Here is a 20208-nt window from a genome sequence, read left to right as displayed (position 1 = left end):
CCCCTCTCAGCCTCATTGATGTGGTCCAAAGGAAAGGAAAGCAATACATTTGGCACCAGCTTGCCTGTAGGAGTTGCCGGAAGGAGGTATACAAGGTGCCATCCAACCGTCTTAGGGACTCCACTCTGGATTTGTGTAGGGTTTACTCCTTAGACGTTTCTTTTCACAAATATATCCCACAAGGCAGCAGTGGTTTTTTTCTCCTAGATGGGCTGCCTTCCCAGGTTGACGAGCCCCATCTGTCCCTCACATCCTTCTACAGTACATGCTGTAACCAGCTTCTTGACTATTGGACCCACAATGTAGGACAATTCTTCACCTGGGGAATTTTTTACATAGCATATATGAAAATGCAACTTTCTGGGTAGAACTTCATGTGGGAAGCAGTTCCACATGGTTAAGGAAGATGTTAAAGCAATGTATGGTTCAATAAACTCAAAGCAAGTTGAGAATGATTCAAATGCATAGTTTATATTTACAGCATAATTGTTAGTTTCATCAACAACAAGGAATTTCACAGAGTACAGTGAGGCTGGATCTGGGCTAGGTTGGGCCAGGGCAAGTGTTGGCCTATCCCAGTTGAACAGAACAACAGTCCTTAACATGCTTCTTTTGTGTTCAGTGGTGTGTGTTTTCATCCAGCCTCAAGATTTCATCGTCTTCTTTGTTGTCAGATTCTCTTCTTATTCTAAAACCACCAGCTGCTCTGTCAAGGCATGAACTGGTGTTACAAATTATTCTAGGGAGAACCAGTTCCACTGCACGAGACACAACAGGCAATCACCCAAGACCATAAATACAAAGTTATATAACAATCTTTGTGCAATCCCGCCATAAGTTATCCGCAGGTCAGTGCCATTGATTAAACTGGGACATGTGCATGAATAATAGAGGACCACTTATATCCAAACATTATGGGTTTCCTACATGCGGATCATATCCACGTAGGTAATTGTAGGCAATGCAAGTATAGATTGTCATGCTCCCAATGTGATATTTTGCCTCGGTTTATGAAATGGGAAAAAATGTTGCAACAATCTATATGCTAATTTAATGCTATTTCGTATTCTGTGCAGAAAATCTGTAATGTATGCAGGACTGTAGCATCAATACAGATTCCATAGACCTAATAATTCTTTTCTGTTTTTCAGTGTTCCTGCTTTAAGCATCACCTTTCACTTTTTTAGAAAACTGTTTGAAATGAAGCCGAAAAGAAGAACAGTGGCATAGAGTAAAGAGAGAGAGACTATGTGAACACCAGAGGCAAGGGCACAGAAACAAGGCAAGTTGCTATTTCGGGGTGCTGAAGAAGACTCAGCATATCTTGAGATGGCAGCAGCTGAACTCCACAGATTTCTAGGCTCTCTCTGAAACCAATACAGCTGGAGAATTAAAAGAAAGAAAAAAGATGGAGAATGGCAATTACTCTGAAATGCTCCATCAGGAGTCTGATCCTGTTATCCGCTTTACAGCTGCAACACAGAGCTTTTCAATCACCTATATAAAATATTGTTTGTTTGTCTGTATTTTTTTAAAAAAATAGGGCATATTTCCCTCAAAAAAAGGATTCAATTACTAGTGTTTTGCTTTGTTTTTAAAAAGAAACTGTTCATAATTAGGATTTTGTCCTTATTTTAGAGTACCCTGAGAAAACTAGTATCCCAATTTTATATCTTCCTTCTAGAACCAGAGCACAGAAAGCTGTTTTTTACATTAAAGTGAAATTTTCAGAACTTTCTTGTTTTGATTACTTAGTTATTTAAATGATTTCTAAAGCCACTGGCTTTCTACTGAAGTCATTTACATACATTCTTAACTGTCCCTGCTTTCCAGATAAAAGTAGTATTGCCTCTAGAATTATCAAACTTTAGTGAATAAATTATTTCAAGCAATTGTGACATCCACTAATACAGACAACTGAGAACTGACCTCCATTTTACTCCTACAATGTGTAGGAGTAAGGCACCATTTATAACCCAATGTGAATTAAGAGCTATATAGCACTTACCCAAGTTCAAGCTGTTGACATATCACTGATGCATCAGTATCATCCCAATGATTGCTGCAGATCGTTCCCCATATTCCGTTCAGATAAACTTCAACTGTGCCTTCAAACTCATTTTTGCCACCTTTAAGTCTCACAGAACCTATATATTAAAAAAATAAATAATGATAAGCTGTGTGTCTCTGTGTTAGAATCCTTCTCATAGATGAAATATTGGCAATGTCTACAGCAACCATTTAAAAAACAACAACCCTGCATCCTACAGGAAAAACCTTCTCAATAGCATTTGCTGTATTTGGGGTCATGGCAAGTTCCTCATGGAGACAGATAGCAGTAGATTAAGGAGGAGGAGGAGAAGAAGATGCAGTGTTCATATCACTTTGGTATTAAAGGTATCCATATCATAGTTCCGTAATGTTTTCAGTGTTTTCTCCACTGGCATTCTTTGATATATTCAGCCAAGAAACTACTTTACTTGGGTAGTGTTTGATTGGAGTTGGAATTGTATGTTAAGTTTAAGGCAAATTTGTAAAAGTGTTTGCTGTTGTTTACCAACCTTGAAATAGTCTTTCAATGGAAATCTACATGGAATGTGTTAGTATGGTGAAGAAATTTGTGTTTGGCTAACCCCACTTCTAAACTTGCTGCCAGGCATGCCAGAGGGTAGCGATGAGGGAGCAGAGTAACAGAGGTTACTTCCAAGTTGCATCACAGCCAGCCTGATATACTATTTCTCTACAAATGAAATGAACGGTGACAATACAATTTCTTCTTTGGAAGCTCAGTGTCTATATAGGCACAGAAATATCAGCTTTACAGAATTTGCAGCTCCTTTTAAAAAAGGCATTAAAACATACACACACATACCACAAAATATAGTCAGGGATGAATACCTCTCATTTAATTCCATCATGTTAAAAGGCATTAGAAAACAATCACATAGATTACATAGCTTTTTCAGTGACCCATATAATATTATACATGACACAGATGCCAGGAGTTTATTTCAGGCCAAAGAATGCATTTGTTCATACTTGACCACAACCAAACACCACTTCACAAAGCTCATGTGAATTTATGGTCTGTACTTCCTCAAGTCTAGCAATGAAATAAGAAAACACCCCCACCATTAAAACACCCCCATGGTTGAGTAGCAAAAGCAACACACGCATGGCAGATATGGAAAACTGAGAAAATAGTTTATACAAATGAGAAACTTGTTACCTTGTTTAACGAAGCTGAAGCATTTTATATATCACCATTGGGCATTTATGTAACTGTTGTAAAAGCCACTATAAATACAGGTTGCACGTTATATCTTGGACAGAAGTGTATTCCATGCGAGCTTTGGCTAGATTTAAAGGACGTAAAGGGCTGGAGTTTATGGATTTCATTAAAGGTCCCTTACTCTTTCCCTCTATAATTTGACAACTGTCGGCCAAATAGGATTACATTTTATACCAGCCTGAATAGCCAATATTGCATACAATGAATTTATTCATTTGCTCTGCTCTTTAGCCACCAACATATTTGTCCTAATTAGAGCCACAGTCCTCAGTATAACCTTCAGCTAGGCTTAGTATTGATCTGTGGGCTGATCTTTTTTTTTCTAGAGGGACCATTGACCATTCTTCTCTACAAACAGCACATCAAGAAGACAGGCCACTGCCATGTTCACTATGTACAGAACAGGGAAGCTGAGCCCCTCCATATATTGATGGACTACAACTCTCACCTTCTCAGATCATTGGCCATGCCAGATGAGGCTGATGAGAGCTGGAATCCAACAACATCTGAAGGATTACAGGTTCCTCATCAAAAGGAAAGGAAGATGCCACACCACATAGTTGAGGTCAGAGAAGAAGAGATATGGATCCCATGTAATTGCGACACTAAAAATTCCTGACTGCATTATCCTAGCCCTGAGGACTTGTTTACACAATCAAGATCCATAGATTATTTCAGGTTATACTGAGATAGCTAGCCCTTAAATCCACAAGCAGTTTCAAAACATTCTAGCTACACACCCATGCAAACTATTCAGTTCTATGCAGAATATTATATGGGTTGTTTCACATGTAACACTAAATTAACCCTGGCTACGGTGTGCATGAGGATTCCCTGAAAGGACATAATAACTGCTTTGGGTGTCTTCTGGTCCTGTTACTGCTGGAACTAAACAATGCATGTCTAAAAAAGTGTGTCACCAACATGAAAAGTTTGGAAAGCTCCGGCATAATGGATAAAATCAAGCCCAGAGAAACCCCACACTGAAGGCTCCACAGGGCCAAACATTCTCCAAGCATCACTCCCTTGGAAATGTCCATCGATCTAGGACTGGAACCACCAAAAAGCACTGCTACTCACCCCCCCAACTCAGGCAGCCACTCCAGAAAGATACCAAGGTTGATGGTATTGAAAGCTGCTGAGAGGTCAAGGAGAATGAACAAGGTAACATTTTCCCTGCCTCACTAATTTCACACTCTTATAATAAAGGGAATAGTCATTCTAGCTGCAATGTAAGGAAATTTCATCGTGTTTAAGCCCACTAAAATCAAAAGTATTTCAGTGGGACCAACAGATGCACTCAGTTAACAACCTGATTCTAAACATTGTTCCTTGCAGTTGATTCCTATTATTTACTTTATATAGCATAATAGAGGTACATGACACCTTACACAGAATAGGCTTAACAAACCTCTCACCCAAGAGGCTTACTAAACAAATAGATACAAGGGGAAAATAATGGGGAAATGGAGGTAGGAGTTAACAGGTAAAGAATAATACATGTTATACAGTGGTACCTCTGGTTATGAACTTAATTCGTTCCAGAGGTCCGTTCTTAAGCTGAAACCGTTCTTATTCTGAGGCGTGCTTTCACATCCTGGGGCAAAGTTTGCAACCAGGAGCAGCTACTTCCATGTTAGCGGAGTTTGCAACCCAAAGTGTTTGTAACCAGAAGCGTTCGTAACCAGAGGTACCACTGTATTTCAGTTACGGCATTTCAGCTTAGTTACAATAGAGTGTTGGGACAAGGAGTTGCTCCAAAGGCTTCAAAGAATGAAAGACCTTGCTTTAAGCAGCCATGCTTTGGATTCCAATCAGTTAAGTTGCAGTGATTTCAGTGGGGATTCTGATGTGCCTTTCTCTGGACTCCACCCAAACCTTTAAACTTGAAGTCACCAAGAGTCAGTTCACGCTGTTTATATTCAGCCTGGCAATTAGAGGTCCTTTGGAATGGCCCCAAGCAGAAGTATTTGATACCTCCTGTTACCCTTTAGAGAAGATTGTGTTACATTTTCCAGTGCAAGCTGGAAGGGGAATTCAGACTAGCATGGATGAGATTTACTTGGTTAACACTTGTCACGGGCTCTGCATGAGGCAAGACCAAGCATAGAACGTAGATGAAAGAGGGCAGACAAGAAGAAACTCTCAGCTGATTCCAACCTGTTTTACTGCTGCTGAAAATCAATGTCCTTTATGCATACAATATAGCTCCATCAACCTCCCAGCACGCGTGCACACACACACACACACACACACACACACAAATGAGGGTTTCTGAATTCCTATACATTTATCGCTCCTGAAATCTGAAAGTCCCAAAGCAATGTATGTATTGGCTGTGTACTTGTCTGCAATAATTCATTCACAGTGCTACAGCTCACTGATCAATGATCTAAGATTCCATGGAAATAAAAGACATGTAATGGCCTGTGACCTAATTGTCTCATGTGTTATTGAGCTGGAAATAATTAAAGTAGGGGAGGGGGTTAGGGGTATAATGAGAATGGCTCCCAAGGAGCCATCTCACTTTCAGAAAAAAAGTACAATACAAAGACTTCCATAGTAAGTTGGCCTTCACCCTGTACTCTTTTAAATTTGTTCAACGATTTCTGGATTAGAGAAAGAATAGGAAAAAAAATTCTACTTTGTTAGGTTTTTAGAAGATCAGCAAAGGTTTGCTTGACAGGCCTTTGAGACCAGACCACTGAGAGCTGAGAAATAGTTTTAGATACTGTTGTTGCTTTCACGATGAGCATATTCCTGTTGTTCTATTATTTTGTTATAAAGAATCTGTACATTTCATTGTTATTTTTAACAGGCTAATGTTAGCCACTTTCATTACCAAAACTTCAATATGAGATCGGAAAGTATTTCCAAAAAGTATTTAAAAAATTCCTAGTTACATAATTGCAGATAAATAAATAGAATTATTCCTCCAGAAAGAGTCATCTATCATTCATCCAGCAACTTCTAGCTTGAATGACACTATATTCCAGAATCCATTTTGTAACAGATCTAAAATTACATGCATTTACATTCCTAGATGATCTCAAGTGGAAAACACTTACATTCTATTGTTATGTGCTGCAGCGTAAATACATGAAGGTGGAAATTCCAGGCTGCAGGGGTTATTCTTTCTTATTCTGCCCTGGCCAGTTTGCATGACACATTAGACCATAATTAAAAATAAACTATGGTTAAATGCAAACAAGCAGCATGCTGGTGCATGCTGCTGAAAAGTCCCTACTTTGCTCCTTGCTTTGGTGCAAGACAGAGGAAACAAACAAGAAGATGGTTTCATATTACATGTAAATCAGCAATCATAGTTTGTTTCCTTCACACAGACCATGAGTGGTGAACAAACCACAACGATAATGTTCACACATAATGTGAAGTCATCCTCTGGGTTGCTTCCACCCTCCAGCGCCAAAGCATTCTAGAGCGAAGCAGAACATAAGAGGTGACCTTTGAGTCACATGAACTAGCATGCAGCTCATTAAGCCAGGAGTGGCTAACTTTTTTGGCCTTTGGTCAACCTCCAGGGGCTGCACCATCAACATCATCATCTGTCACCCACCCTTCACCATAATGTCCCAGTGGCCGTGCCCGCCTCACGCTCGTAGCTCTCACATTTATACAGGATAAACACAAGCAGACACAGTCACACACGACCCATGAGCTGTCCTGTGCTGATCAGCTGAGGAGGAAGGATTACTGCTCTCTCTCCACTCATCAAATAATCAAATTGACGATGAGGTAGGGAGAAACTGATATCTCCATCAGGGCACTGGCCCCCAGTACTGTGTTCACATTATTTTCTTTCCTTTTTGCTCCCACCAAAATTGGTGGTGCCTGGGGGGAGGCAGAGCATTCAGAAAAATTTGCTTGTGGGACTGAATCGGGCCCCTCAACTGAGGGCTAGCCACCCATGCTTTAAACCATAGTTTATTTTTCATGTGATGTGAGGACCAGGCTATTATTTCCCAAGCATTCTAAGGAACAGTGTTCTCCCTTAATAGTAATCGTGTTGCAATCCATTTCTCGAAGATTGGAGGTAAGAGGTATGACCTTTGGCCTTGCTTCTGACAAATCTTTACTAGTTTACTATAGATTATTAATCTGTAGTATATGCATATCTGTAGCAAAGATATACCCATCACAGCTGCCAGCTAGCTACTGGGCTAAGTTGAAGGTGCTGGAAATGGTGCTTAAAGCCCTAAACTGCTTGAGACCAGCATACCTAAAAGATCAACTCATCTCCAATGAGTCCAAAAGATCAACTCATCTCCAATGAACAGTAAGAGCTGTTCGACAGTGGAATTTGCTGCCAAGGAGTGTGGTGGAGTCTCCTACTTTGGAGGTCTTTAAGCAGAGGCTTGACAACCATATGTCAGGAGTGCTCTGATGGTGTTTCCTGCTTGGCAGGGGGTTGGACTCGATGGCCCTTGTGGTCTCTTCCAACTCTATGATTCTATGATTCTATGATTCTATATTCATCCAATCCTGCAGATGCCATCTTTTGAATGGGTCCATTTCCCACAATGTCAAAATCAGATGTTTAGTGTAGCAGCACCTACCCATTGGAACTCCCTCCCATTATATATCGGACAAGTATCATCTATATGCCACTTTAGGTGCTTATTGAAGACTTTCCTCTTTCAATGAGCCTTCTAAGTAGAGATTGTTGTCCTAGTCAGTATCTGTATTGGATTTGAAATTGATCTTATTTATGCGATAGTTGTTGCTTAATTGTTTTATATGTAATTGCTTTAACCATTTTATTTATACAGTGGTACCTTGGTTTAAGAACCACTTACGGTAGTTTATGAACAACTTGGATTAAGAACGCTGCAAACCCAGAAGCAGGTGTTTTGGTTTGTGAACTTTGCCTTGGAATAAGAACATGTTTCGCTTCCTGTTGAGTGTGTTCCATTCGTAAACTGAGTCCCCCGCTGCTATGGGAAAGCACGCCTTGGTTTAAGAACGCGTTGGTTTAAGATCAGACTTCCTGAACGAATTAAGTTTGTAAACCAAGCTACCACTGTATAATTGTTTTGTGTTTGTTTTTGTTGTATTGTACCTCACTTTAAGATGACTCACAGGAAGAGGTTCATAAATGAAATTAAATAATAACTAACTAAATAATATAGAATATGTTCCAGTTCAAAACCACATTCTTGCTTCCTAAAGTACCCTGGGAAATACCATGTTACTCTTCAAGAATATGTTCAAGCATGGATCTATCCACATGTTTATATCAAGATGCATATGGAGAAGTGCTTCATGCTTCATGCTACAAGTCTGTTGTGGAAGGAAATGTTTACACCTAGCGTGACAGTGCTTACCACAAATAAATGTAATGCCATGGAACACAGCCAGACTGACGAAACATACAGCTGGTTTGCTCCTGATGGACTCTGAATAGTCTTGAAGAACTGGCTCACAAAGAAGCCGATGAAAAAAGCTCCATATGGAAATAAGCCTCAAGATGACTGTAGCAGTTATTTGTTCCAGTAGCTACCAAGGAACACTGTAATGTAAAAGAACTCTTTTCCAACCCTCTCTTGGTGCCTCCCACTGAGATCCTCCCTCTGACATCAACCGGCATCTTTTTGGATAAGAAGCAACAAGCAAGTCTCAGCAAGCAGCTATGTCCTTGTTCTTCTCTGATGCTCTAAGTCCAAAGAGAAACCGGGTGCTGCGAGAGGAAAGATGAGTGAGCCTAGCTATCAGAACTACTAGCTACAACAGTCACTCAGAAGCTTCTTACTAACTAAATGGAGCTTCATTCATGGGTTTCTGTGTGCAATGGGGCATGATCTAGCAAAACAAGAGTATGCAGTGGGTGCTGCAAGTGATATATAAGAACAGCACTACTGGATCAGGCCAGTAGACTATCTAGTACAGCATCTTGTTCTCACAGTGACAAACCAGATGCCCACAAGCCATTCCTGACCACAACAACACTCTCCTCTTGAGCAGTTTCCAGGAACTGGTATTTAGAATGATACTGCCTCTGACTGTGGGGGAACATTCCTAGACAGGTTCAGGAGATTTGGCTGCAAAATATGAGCCTGGCCAACACACCTTCCCCACCTTTCTGTACTGCACTGTCAACAACAAAGTAAAAACCAAGGTATGAGGGAAGGGCTGTGAATCTTACCTTGGATTTTACTTGTGGAGTGCAAGAGATTGGCCACCTCTGCTCTAAAGTAAACTATAGCATGGAAATGTAGTTGCTGGTGACTGCAAGCTAAATTGTCCAGCTGTATCAATAAACCTCTCTCATCTTTAGTATCTCAAAAACTTTGTAAATGATTATGCTGAAGAAAGGCAAGGAGAACTTCAAATGACATGGCATCTGTCAGATATATGCACAGTATATTATTACTAAAATAATAACAGTTTAACCTTAGTGGTGATGAAGCCACATATATCAGTACATCTGTTGCACTATTTCTGATAGATTCATTTTATTAATATAATTTTTCACCCCATTGCCTGCTTATGAAACTACCTGGGAGACTTTTTGAAAATGAGATCCAACTTAGGTTGACATTTACTACAGTCAATACATTATACATCCAAAGGATTTGTATATTAATAGACTTCACTACAAAAATTACATTTTCTTTAAAAATGGATAAATTTAGACACCGTCTCATAATTATTTTGAAAAATGAAGGTACACCTGTATATATGGAAGACATCATAGCTCCTGTATGTGATACAGATGAATAACCCTGCTGGATCACAAATTATGCAGCTGAGTTTCCCACATTTGGAGAAATCACTGGGATTAACAAATTTAAGGGGTTATCTACACTTACCTTTGCCGCCGCCCCACTCTTTCCAGGCACAGGTCCACACTTAAAAGGCCTGTGTCCAAACATTTCATTTCATTGCCCTGGAGCTTTCCCCATGAAAACCTACCCTTTAGCACTCAATCGGAACAAGCATCAATTCAGGTTTTCCCTGGGTTGCAGTTTGGTCCACTGAGCTTTAAAGAGCAAGTTTTCATGGGGACTGCTCCACAGCAAAAAAGAAAAGGGGGTGGGGGAGCTGCTTGGACATGCAGCCTTAAAGCATGGACCCTGCCCGGAAAGGGTGGAGGAAAGGTTAGTTTGGATAAGCCCTTACTTAGAGTGCAGTGGATGAGCCTCACCTTGGGAAAACCACATTTGTGATCATGATTTGTCCCTTGCCAGGTACCGTAATTATGCTGTCCTCAATGCCAACTGTCAGAAACCATAGGAGGGAAGAGTTCTCTTGCACTTGGGTTCTGTTGGCAGACTTCTCACGGGGCCAGCTAGATGCCTATGGGTACAAGATGCCAGACTAGATAGGCCACTGGCCTGCTGTAGCAGGTCCTACTTATGTACTTACGTGTTGTTACACCCTCTTTAGTGTGGACCCATAAAATAATTAAAGGGAGTGGAGAAAGAGAGAAGAAAGGCAGGGCTAACAGAAGAACCTTTTCATTTATCCTTTTATTTTTTTTTCCAGCCTGCATATTTCCCTATGCTGAATCTTTTTTGGTTCAAGATCTGCAGGGTTAAGATGTATGCATGTTAGAGCTGTAAGTGGTGCTTACAACTGGGATGAGCATTTGAATGTGCGTCTAGAGTGCACACCCCCTTGAAAGCAATGTTGTGCAGATGAACAAAAAGATTCCTGCTTGAGCAGAGGAGCTCAAACTGGTTGTCAATGCAGAGGAGGAAAACCTGGCCCGTTGGGTGCAAATTCCTTCCCACTTTTCAGGCATACAAACTGCAAGGTTGGAGTCAGCCTTCCAGTTTAAATAATTCTGGAAGAAATTGGCTTGGAAAACACTCAGATCGCCTTTCCACTGGCACTTTAAACAACAGGAGACATTCTGTCATACACTTGAAGTTTACATTATCTGATTCCTGGTGGACAATGGAGTCAGAGAGTGCTTGCCCTGTGGAATCAGGCAGACCCCTTGTTCCCTAACAACTTAAGTTTAATGTGCATAAGCAGCCTTCACTGTGTCCACCTGGGTTTGGAGAACAGGCAGGATGAGGGTTAATTTCTCCAAACCTTTTGGCAAATTCTCCTCAGTATGCAAGACTGCTGTCCAGCCCTCCCCCTCTCGCGGCTTTACAGTACGGTACTTACGGGGCATCACTACATGATATTGTCTGAAGGGACATGATGCAGCAACCTAACCTAATCTGGCTCTGGTCCGTGTCTCTGGGAGATCACCTGGGAACCCTATTTGCAACAGCTTGAATTCCACAATGGAAAGGTGAGTTATAAATGAAAACCCGTGTAAAAGTGAAGGGGATAGCTGGTAGCAGTCCATTTGCATAAACACAAGTAACTAAGACTGAAACCCTATTCTCACTTACATTGGCTTAAGTCCCATTGGACACTTCCACATAAACATGTGTGGAATTGTACTGTAAAAAAGAATACTAACCAACACCCATATTTCACACATTACCAGTACACAATATACTGCCCCCGCACAGATGATCACAACTAACTACTGTATGCCACAATCAGTCAATATAAAATACAGTAAATAATTCATTAGCCATGCAATCCAGTTATAGGGTTTGGTGCTTTTTTTTTGCAAAAACTCACTAGCTAACACACACATCACAGCCGAGAGCTTAAGCAAGATATTGAAACAAACACAAGAGATAAAAGTGAAGTAGTCAACAGTAAATATATCACTAGGGTATTGTATAACAAATGGCATCTTCAAAGCAGTATTGTAAAACACATAGTGACTATTAATATTAGGCAATTAATAAGTTTAATACTGTAATGAAAAGTCGTAAATGAAGGCACGCAACCCAACGGCCAATACACATCAATTAGTACAGGCAACATGTACATGAGCCAAACTTAAAGCACATCATCAGAGGACACCTAAATTCCAGAGGCCAATGCACAAAACACCAGGGCGGGTATCTTCCCAACCCTGGGGCAACCAATATCCCTACATCCAACAGTCACAATTTGAATTATCTGCAAGCTGCCTTAAAGGTTCATTTTTTAATTCAAAGGTGGGATATAAATGTTTAAATAAATGCATACTGCAGGCCATACACACAAACCTCACAACACAAATTCATGCCCCCCCCCCAAATACAGGAACTTTCAGTCTCCAGACATAATTTTTTAAAACAATATACATTGGAATGTATTCATCTGAATGCATTTTACCAGCCATTTAGAAATCCACATATCATTCAGAAAGAAACAATGCATTCTAATAGACTTTCAGCATTCGTCTTTAGCATCTCTCTCTCATACATAAATCGCAACAGCTGACACACATACACAACACTACACAGTACATGCTGGAATATAAACAGTTTCAAAAATCAACCAGCACGTACTTCCCAACAACTAACCAGGCCAACAAGCACACAGAGACCTCAGCATCCAAGCAACCAACTTGCCTAACCAACTCAGCCCTTCTTCCAGAATTAACCTTGTCCCATTAGAGCAAGCTAATGAATACCAGCTCAGCAGTGCCCACCTGAGCAATTGTTCTCATAGCCTGAAGGATGCAGGGCTATGCTTGGTAGCCAGAGAGCATCCGCCACAACAGACTCACAAACTTCCAAAGTTCCACAGGGATGAAAAAAGGGGTAGTCTTGTAGACTTTTAACAAACCTATTCTCACACCAAAGATTATCACACAAAAGTTTACTACCCCACACTTTATGGCTTCATTATGCAGGCTTTGAACAATTTAAATAGCAGCAGCTGTGATGGTTGTGCGCTGTTGTTCTCCTAACTATTGAAATTGGGGCAGATGTATAGAGAGGAAATCTACCTATTCCCCCACTGATGTCCTTGGGAGAAAAACCACTGCTCTGAGTCTGCAATTTGCTTTGGGCCAGGGGTGAGGAACCTCTCCAGCTGTTTCTGGAGCCCAACATCCATTTGCGTCAGTCAAGATTGCCATTGGTCAAGGATGATGACAACTGCAGTCCAGCAACATCTGGAGGCCTGCAGGATCCCCACCCTGGCTTGGGAGGGGCAATCCTACATTGGTGCCAATGGGAATCCTCACCCCACCCCAATTCAAATATTAGCTTTGAAGGAAGGTGGGTTTCTCTTCCCCCTCCTCACTCTGGCTACTTCCTTGCCTGCTGTTGAGTGCCCTTCTACACCTCAAGATCCTTCCCCTTCATCATTTACTACTGTATCTAGTTTGGCCCTAAGTCCTGGAAACAAGGAAGATACAGTTGCAGTGATTGTATCAAACAGAAGGAGCCACTTGACTGTCTGGTTATAGGGAAGTCAGAGGCAGTGTGGCGTAGGAGTTGGTGCCAGATAAGGACCCCAGAAATCTGGGTTTGAATCCCCATTGGGTGAGCTTGGGACAGTAACAGTTTCTCAGCCTAACTTATGTTGTGAGGAGGAGGGGGAGAATCATGGACACTACCTGGAGTTCCTTGAAGGACAGATAGTATATACCTGTATTTCATCATCATCATCAATGCACAATTACACTCCAAAAACGGGCGGGGGAGAGAAATAGACGCAGGGGGAGGTAGCAGAATACAAAAGCAAATAGGTCCCTTGTTGGAGGGTCCCTCCTCGCTCTCCCTCCTGTCACCTGCCCCCCCCCCCCGCCTTCCTCTTCCTCACCTTGCCTGCAGTCACAGTAGCCCCAGTCGACTCTGCCGCGGCTGTTCCTGAAGAAGCACCAGGGCCTGCTCCTGCCGTCGGGGTTCCTGCAGAAGTTGCGCTGCCCTCGCAGCCCTCTGCCCTGAGGCGTCTTCTCCAGGAAGGTGGGCACGTCCGCCCAGGGCAGGCACTCGGCGCCGGACTCGGTGACGTTGACGAAGCGCCCGCCGCCTCGCGGGCAGCCGCCGGCGGGCTGGTGGTGCTGGAGCGGCAGAGGCGGCGGCGGGGAGCGTGCCTTAGGCGGCTGGGGGGCAGAGCCCCGCGGGGCGAAAGGGAGAGGCGAGCGAGCCGGCTCCGAAGCGCCCGGCTCAGCGAGCGTCCCCAGAGCCGCCACTGCCGCCGCCAGGAAGAGGCGCGCGAATGTCATGGTGCCAGTCGCGCTCGCTTTGGTCCATCGCCCCTCGGCTCTCGCGCCCTGGCTGAGGGGAAAGAGAGGGCGGGGCCGCGCGGCGTCCCACTAATCCTCCCCCACCCCCCGGCGGGGGAGCGCGCGACTCCTTTCCCCCGCCCCACACGCTCCCCGGCGCCCCGGCCCGGCTCGCGCCCACGGAGCTGCCTCAGAGCAAGCTGCCGTCGTCCACCCAAGGACATCGACGACGACGTAGTTAATAGTAATAATAATAATTAGTTGCTTTTTAAGGTATTCGATTTAGACATAGTCGGAGTAAACCCACGGAAAGCAGTGAGACTTAAGTTAGTCGTGACTAACTTGATTTCAGGGGTTCTCCTCTGTGCATGACTAAATCTGGATCCAACCCATCATCATCATTATCATCTGTATCTTCCCATTTGGCATCCAAACGTAGTCATAGAGGGAACCCACGGGAATCAATAGGATTTGCTGGTCAGGATTCAATTATCCCAGTTGGCTTCAAGGGGGTCTCCTTCAAGTCTGGATCCAACCATCGTCTCGCCATCGTTGTTCATATTTTGAATCCAGACTTCCGTCATACTCGGGGTAAATCCGCGGAAATCAATGGGGCTTAAGCAAGTCATAACAAACCCATTGATTTCCAGGGGGGTCTCCTCTGAGAATGACGAAGGCTCGATTTTCGCATCGCCATCTGTGTAACGTGCGAGCTGCGGCTCAGCCCTGGCTCGTCACAGCGCGACTCTCGGCGTGTTTACTCAAACGTCAGCGCCGCTGAGTCCAAGGGAATGCGCTCCCTGGTAAAGTGCGCTTAGGAGTTGCAACTCTTTCCCCCCACGGGAATGTTCTTTGCCGCCCACGACTACGCCCCTTCCCATTCCCAGTTTGGAAGATTCACATATACCTTTCACAGCTATGCCAGCATCTGCAGAAAGCCACTGGTCAAGCGTTTTCCCCTCCTATGTTGGCAGGAAAGCTGCACCATTTGCATTTCTGCTTGTCCGGGAACTATTTAGGATCCTTTCTGGAGACTGAGCGAGTTGACAAGCCCATCTTCGGAGATGGATCGTCTTCCCAAAAAAAGTCAGGCACATATGGAGAAGGGGGCTGTGATGATTACTGAAGGAGGGCAAGCGCTTTGCACGTGCACAAGAGACGGAGTAAGGGACTGTATTCGGAGAGCCCTGATGTTGCTCGGGCGAGGGAAACTAAGCCCCCGAGGCTCTTCTGGTTCCAGCTGAACACTGAAAAATCACCAGGGCGCAGAGAGGTGAGAAGGGCAAACTGAGGCTGCGGGCAGAGATGGAGAACAGCGGAGAAGCTCACAGTCTCCATCTGGGACAAGGCACCCAAAGTCGGGTGGGAAGATCTCGGCCACCCGGAAAGATTTCCGCGAGCCTGCCAAGGAATCGGGGCGCACCATGGCCCGCTGCGATCCGACGCAAAAGCATCGATATCAACCAGAAAGAGCAGCGAGGGGAGAGGCATCTGTTGGCAGTCGAGTCATCCTTATGCGGGGAAAAGTTGGACAGGATAAGGCAAACGGGAGCCCCCCTCCCCCCGTGGACCAGATTTGAGAGAAACTGGGAAAATTTATTAGTGGAGGCGGCAGGTAGGGCCGCCGGTTTCCTTTCTATCCTTTTGCGCAAAACCAACTGGCCCCTGCGCCCAAGTCCGCTAAACCGGCGCACGTGACTCGCGCTCCGTTACCTCCTGTCCTGCTTTGGAATGCGGGAATCCCGGCGCGCGCCTGCGCGTCGGGAGCAAAACATTCTGGGAGCCAAGTTGGTTTAGGAAGGAAGAGGAGGGGGAGTGTCTGCTCTGCCTTTCCCTTTCTGTGCCTCGTGCCAGTTCCCAGAGATGTGCCAGTTTCCCAGTGACGCTCTCTTGAGCTTGTTGAAGAACGGCCTGGCCACGCTAGGAGGGAGTCCTGACCAAGTCTATGGGACCACGCCACTGAAAACTGCTGACCACTCTTAGGACCACAAGGGAACCAGAAGGGCTGTCTAGTAAGAGTGGGCCAGTCTCCCTAGTTATTATTTAGACTAACTTGCATTAAATTCACCAGAAAACCAACTGAAAGAGTTAGAAATAAAAATTCCAGGAACATTTATTTTCTATCACATGATTATAGATGGACAGATTCACAGACTACAACAGGTTCCAAAACACCTGCCACATATGTAAAAGGTAAAGGGATCCCTGACCATTAGGTCCAGTCGTGGCCGACTCTCGGGTTGCGGCGCTCATCTCACTTTATTGGCCGAGGGAGCTGGCGTATAGCTTCCAGGTCATGTGGCCAACATGACTAAGCCGCTTCTGGAGAACTAGAGCAGCACACGGAAACGCCGTTGACCTTTCTACCGGAGCGGTACCTATTTATGCTAGGTTGGCAGGAGCAGGGACCGAACAATGGGAGCTCACCCCGTTGTGGGGGTTCAAACTGCCGACCTTCTGATCGGCAAGTCCTAGGCTCTGCGGTTTAGACCACAGCACCACCCGTGTCCCACATATGTATATACATACATATACATGCACCTGTTCTTTGGTTCTTTGGTTCACCTCATATCCTGAGTACTGAAAGCTGAATGGTGGTTTACGCAAAACCACAATGTTATGTATAATGTTCAGCAGCTCAAATAAGGGGTGTGATGGGGTGTCTGTCTTCTAAAAAGGTAAAGGTACCCCTGCCCGTATGGGCCAGTCGTGACCAACTCTAGGGTTGTGCGCTCATCTCACTCAAGAGGCCGGGAGCCGGCGCCGTCCGAAGACACTTCCGGGTCACGTGGCCAGCGTTTACCTTCCTGCTATAAAGCGGTACCTATTTATCTACTTGCACTTAGGGGTGCTTTCGAACTGCTAGGTGGGCAGGAGCTGGGACCGAACGACGGGAGCGCACCCCGCCGCGGGGATTTGAACCGCCGACCTTGTGATCAGCAAGTCCTAGGCACTGAGGTTTGACCCACAGTGCCACCCATGTATTCCACCCCTGGTCACACCATTAGACACATTAGATGGGAAATCCATTGGTGTCAACAGAAACTGTAATGTATTTAGGATCACAGCATAAAAAGTTTTAGTCCCCCAAGCCACTTGCTCCACAGTAAATAAACAAAGACCCACTGGAGTTAATACGATTACACCATACAAAGCAGTTTCATGGTTTGTCTTTGTAATGTAATTCATTCCCATTCATACCTATGTCATTCAGTTTCTCTCCCCCTTTTTTTCAGAGGCAATTCCAGATGCTTGCCTAGCTTTAAATTGCCCTGTTGTTTTTATGCCATTCTGTTTCATCTATGGGTGTGTTCCCCACATTCCAAGATTCTTACTTCAGATTCCACAATGCCTGACAATGCCTGGATCCAGGACAACTCTACCATGTGCTCATCTCCATTTACTATATTAGAGAAGCTTTAAATGTGCCATATTTAACTGCTTTATAAAGTTAGGCGTTCACATTAAGCTTTCACAGCTGGCTTCTGTTCCTTCATAGGAAGTGGCTTCAACCCAATTACTATCTATGACTAAATCCCATTGAAATCAATTGAATGTTAGTTGTTTCAGTGGGATTTACAGCACAATGTTAAATGGCGCATACTCCAAAGTAGTGCATGCATAGGATTGCAGCCTTACAGCAGAAGCCTATACAGTACACATTTACTTAAAAGTAAGTGCCACTTTGTTCAATGGGGCATACTCCCTGGTAATTGTACATTGAATTTAAACTAGAGTCATAACTAACTTTTTCAAATTTTGAGTATGAATGTATCAATTGTTTTCCTTGCCTCTAGAGCTGATTTGAATTTTTTAGCACCAACATGCCTTACAAATGAACTTTTAAAAGTATCCCACTGCAACTAACTAAATTGCTTCAGCCCCCCAAAATTATAGGGTGTACAACAATATTCAGCTTTGTGCAAATTTGATTCCCATAAACATATCCAGGTTTGTGGAGAACCCAGATTCACAGGCCAGCAATTTTTAGTTTCATTTGACCTGGCTGTATGCCATCACTGTTTATAGTGGAGATAAACTACAAGCAGCCAACAGTTACTGCTTTCTTTCCAAGGTTAATGGTGCAGCTAGGTAACCTTAGTTTCTCTGAATTCAATGGTCCTACAGGTGTTCTCCTTCTTAGATGGTCATGCATATAAATTCAAAATGTGCTGAGTTTTGTGGCTTTCCTGTTCATTCCTCTGAATGGACCCCCTGGACCTCTGCCCTGATAGCACCATTGACCAAGGTTTCATCTGAAAAGAAAAAGCTAAAATATTCTGCAGAAGCACTGCTGTGGAAAAAAACCTACAACTTGCAGGCCTCTAGCTTCTTGCTTGATGCATCTAGCTTGAAAAGAAATAGAGTTGTGTGTGACTATGCAGAAAGTATCCCTGTGGTTCTTGTCCCATCATTTCCATCACAGGATCATATGAATTTAGTGTGTTCATTTTAGGAGTTGTTGTTTTTAAAATCCTTTGTATAAACAGGCTAAAATTAAACTTAGGTCAGGCAGCACTCTTCTCTTTTCTGGGAAATATTTGTATATTTATAATAAAGTTAATGTGTCATACACACATAAATACACATAAACATGTAGGCATACACCACACTCACACAGAGGCAATGGATTTCTCCATCTCAGTGCTGAGCTGAGCAATTTCTTAGTGCTGCAATGGTCCTACTTTTGTAAGGTGGCCCTTGTAAAGTGGAGAAGAGGTGCCTGATTTTGTCACAGACTGGTGGGCCACCAGCAAACTAGATGCAGCCTGCATGGGCCATGGGTTCTTCAACCTTGATAAATATGTTAAAAAACATGAGTGGGGCAGAAAGGATTGAACCATGCGGGATCAAAAGGGTTACATTCCACCTACCTCTCTTTCAACAGAGGTCATCCCTCAGAACAATCAAGGCTGCATCAGATTAAAATGGATCTTGCATCTGAATTAGGGGTATCCAACAAGGTGTCTCCCAGATTCTGGACCAATGGCCATGCTGGTTGTGGCGTTGCAAGTTCAAGTCCAAAATATCTAGAGGGCACCATGTTAGCTTCCCCTGATCTAGATAATTAAGGACATCCAAGAGAAAATGGAGTTGGACAACAGTCAGTCATTTGGACAGGTTGCCCACACTAGTGAGCAAATCTCATGGAATACAGTGGGACTTACTTCCAAGTAAACATTCATAGAATTGCAGTCCAAGTGAATGATGGAAAGTAACATGACCATAACATTAGCAAGAGCAAGTATTAAAAGCTTTTCAGTAAATTATTTATTTGGGAAACTTTAAAAAAATATTTTATTAAACACAGATTGGCATGATCCCCTCACAAAAGAACTTTATATTCGAGCTAAGCATGGTGGGGTCTCTCGGGGCACTGCAAATAGCAGTTTCCTCTAATGTAAAGTTCAATTCTTTTATAATTGAAATGTTCTTTTACGTAGAATAAAGAACACCACTGTTTGCTTCATTACATTACTGAGTCTAAGCTAAAAGGATATTTGAAGAATTTACCATGCATTGAAACACATTGACAATTCTTTTATTAACGAGAAATTTAGAGTAAGTAATAGACACATTAGAAAATAATTGCTGAAAAGATCTGCTAATTATATATTCTGGGCAACATTCCAGAACGTCAAGAATGTAATTTGTCGCTCACCAAGAATATAATTTGGTGTTCAATAAGGATTGCAACAATGCGTGAAGACAAAAGATTTGCTTTTTAAGAACCAAGACAAAGAAACTCTACTAATAGATTTGAGTAGAATTCAAGGAGCTCTGTCTCCCACAGATACCAGTGAAATCCACATATTCAGCAAATAGTGCAAGCCTATATTTCAGATCTTCTGACTGAGAAGCTATACTATTT

The 20208-nt window shown here is 43.2% G+C and overlaps 1 protein-coding gene across 3 annotated transcripts in view; it reads right to left on the bottom strand.

Moving 5' to 3' along the window:
* Positions 1–20208, bottom strand: part of PRSS12 (serine protease 12) — a 69320-nt gene that overhangs the window by 32435 nt on the left and 16677 nt on the right. Inside the window, exons 1-2 of one of the 3 annotated variants that reach the window (XM_081208088.1) lie at positions 14679–15024; positions 2009–2147 (exon numbers count right to left, since the gene is read on the bottom strand). In XM_081208088.1, coding sequence (XP_081064214.1) covers positions 2009–2147; positions 14679–14706 — 167 coding nt within the window. In that variant the 5' untranslated portion in view covers positions 14707–15024. Of the gene's footprint in view, positions 1–2008; positions 2148–13930; positions 14391–14678; positions 15025–20208 lie in introns of those variants that run through there. The other 2 variants (XM_081208086.1, XM_081208087.1) reach the window with 2 other exon arrangements.

The sequence above is a fragment of the Podarcis bocagei genome, assembly GCF_964188305.1.
Source record: "Podarcis bocagei genome assembly, chromosome: 9".
Taxonomy (NCBI): Eukaryota; Metazoa; Chordata; class Lepidosauria; order Squamata; family Lacertidae; genus Podarcis; species Podarcis bocagei.
Note: the sequence above shows the minus strand (reverse complement) of the source record. Positions and strands in the feature narration are given on the sequence as shown.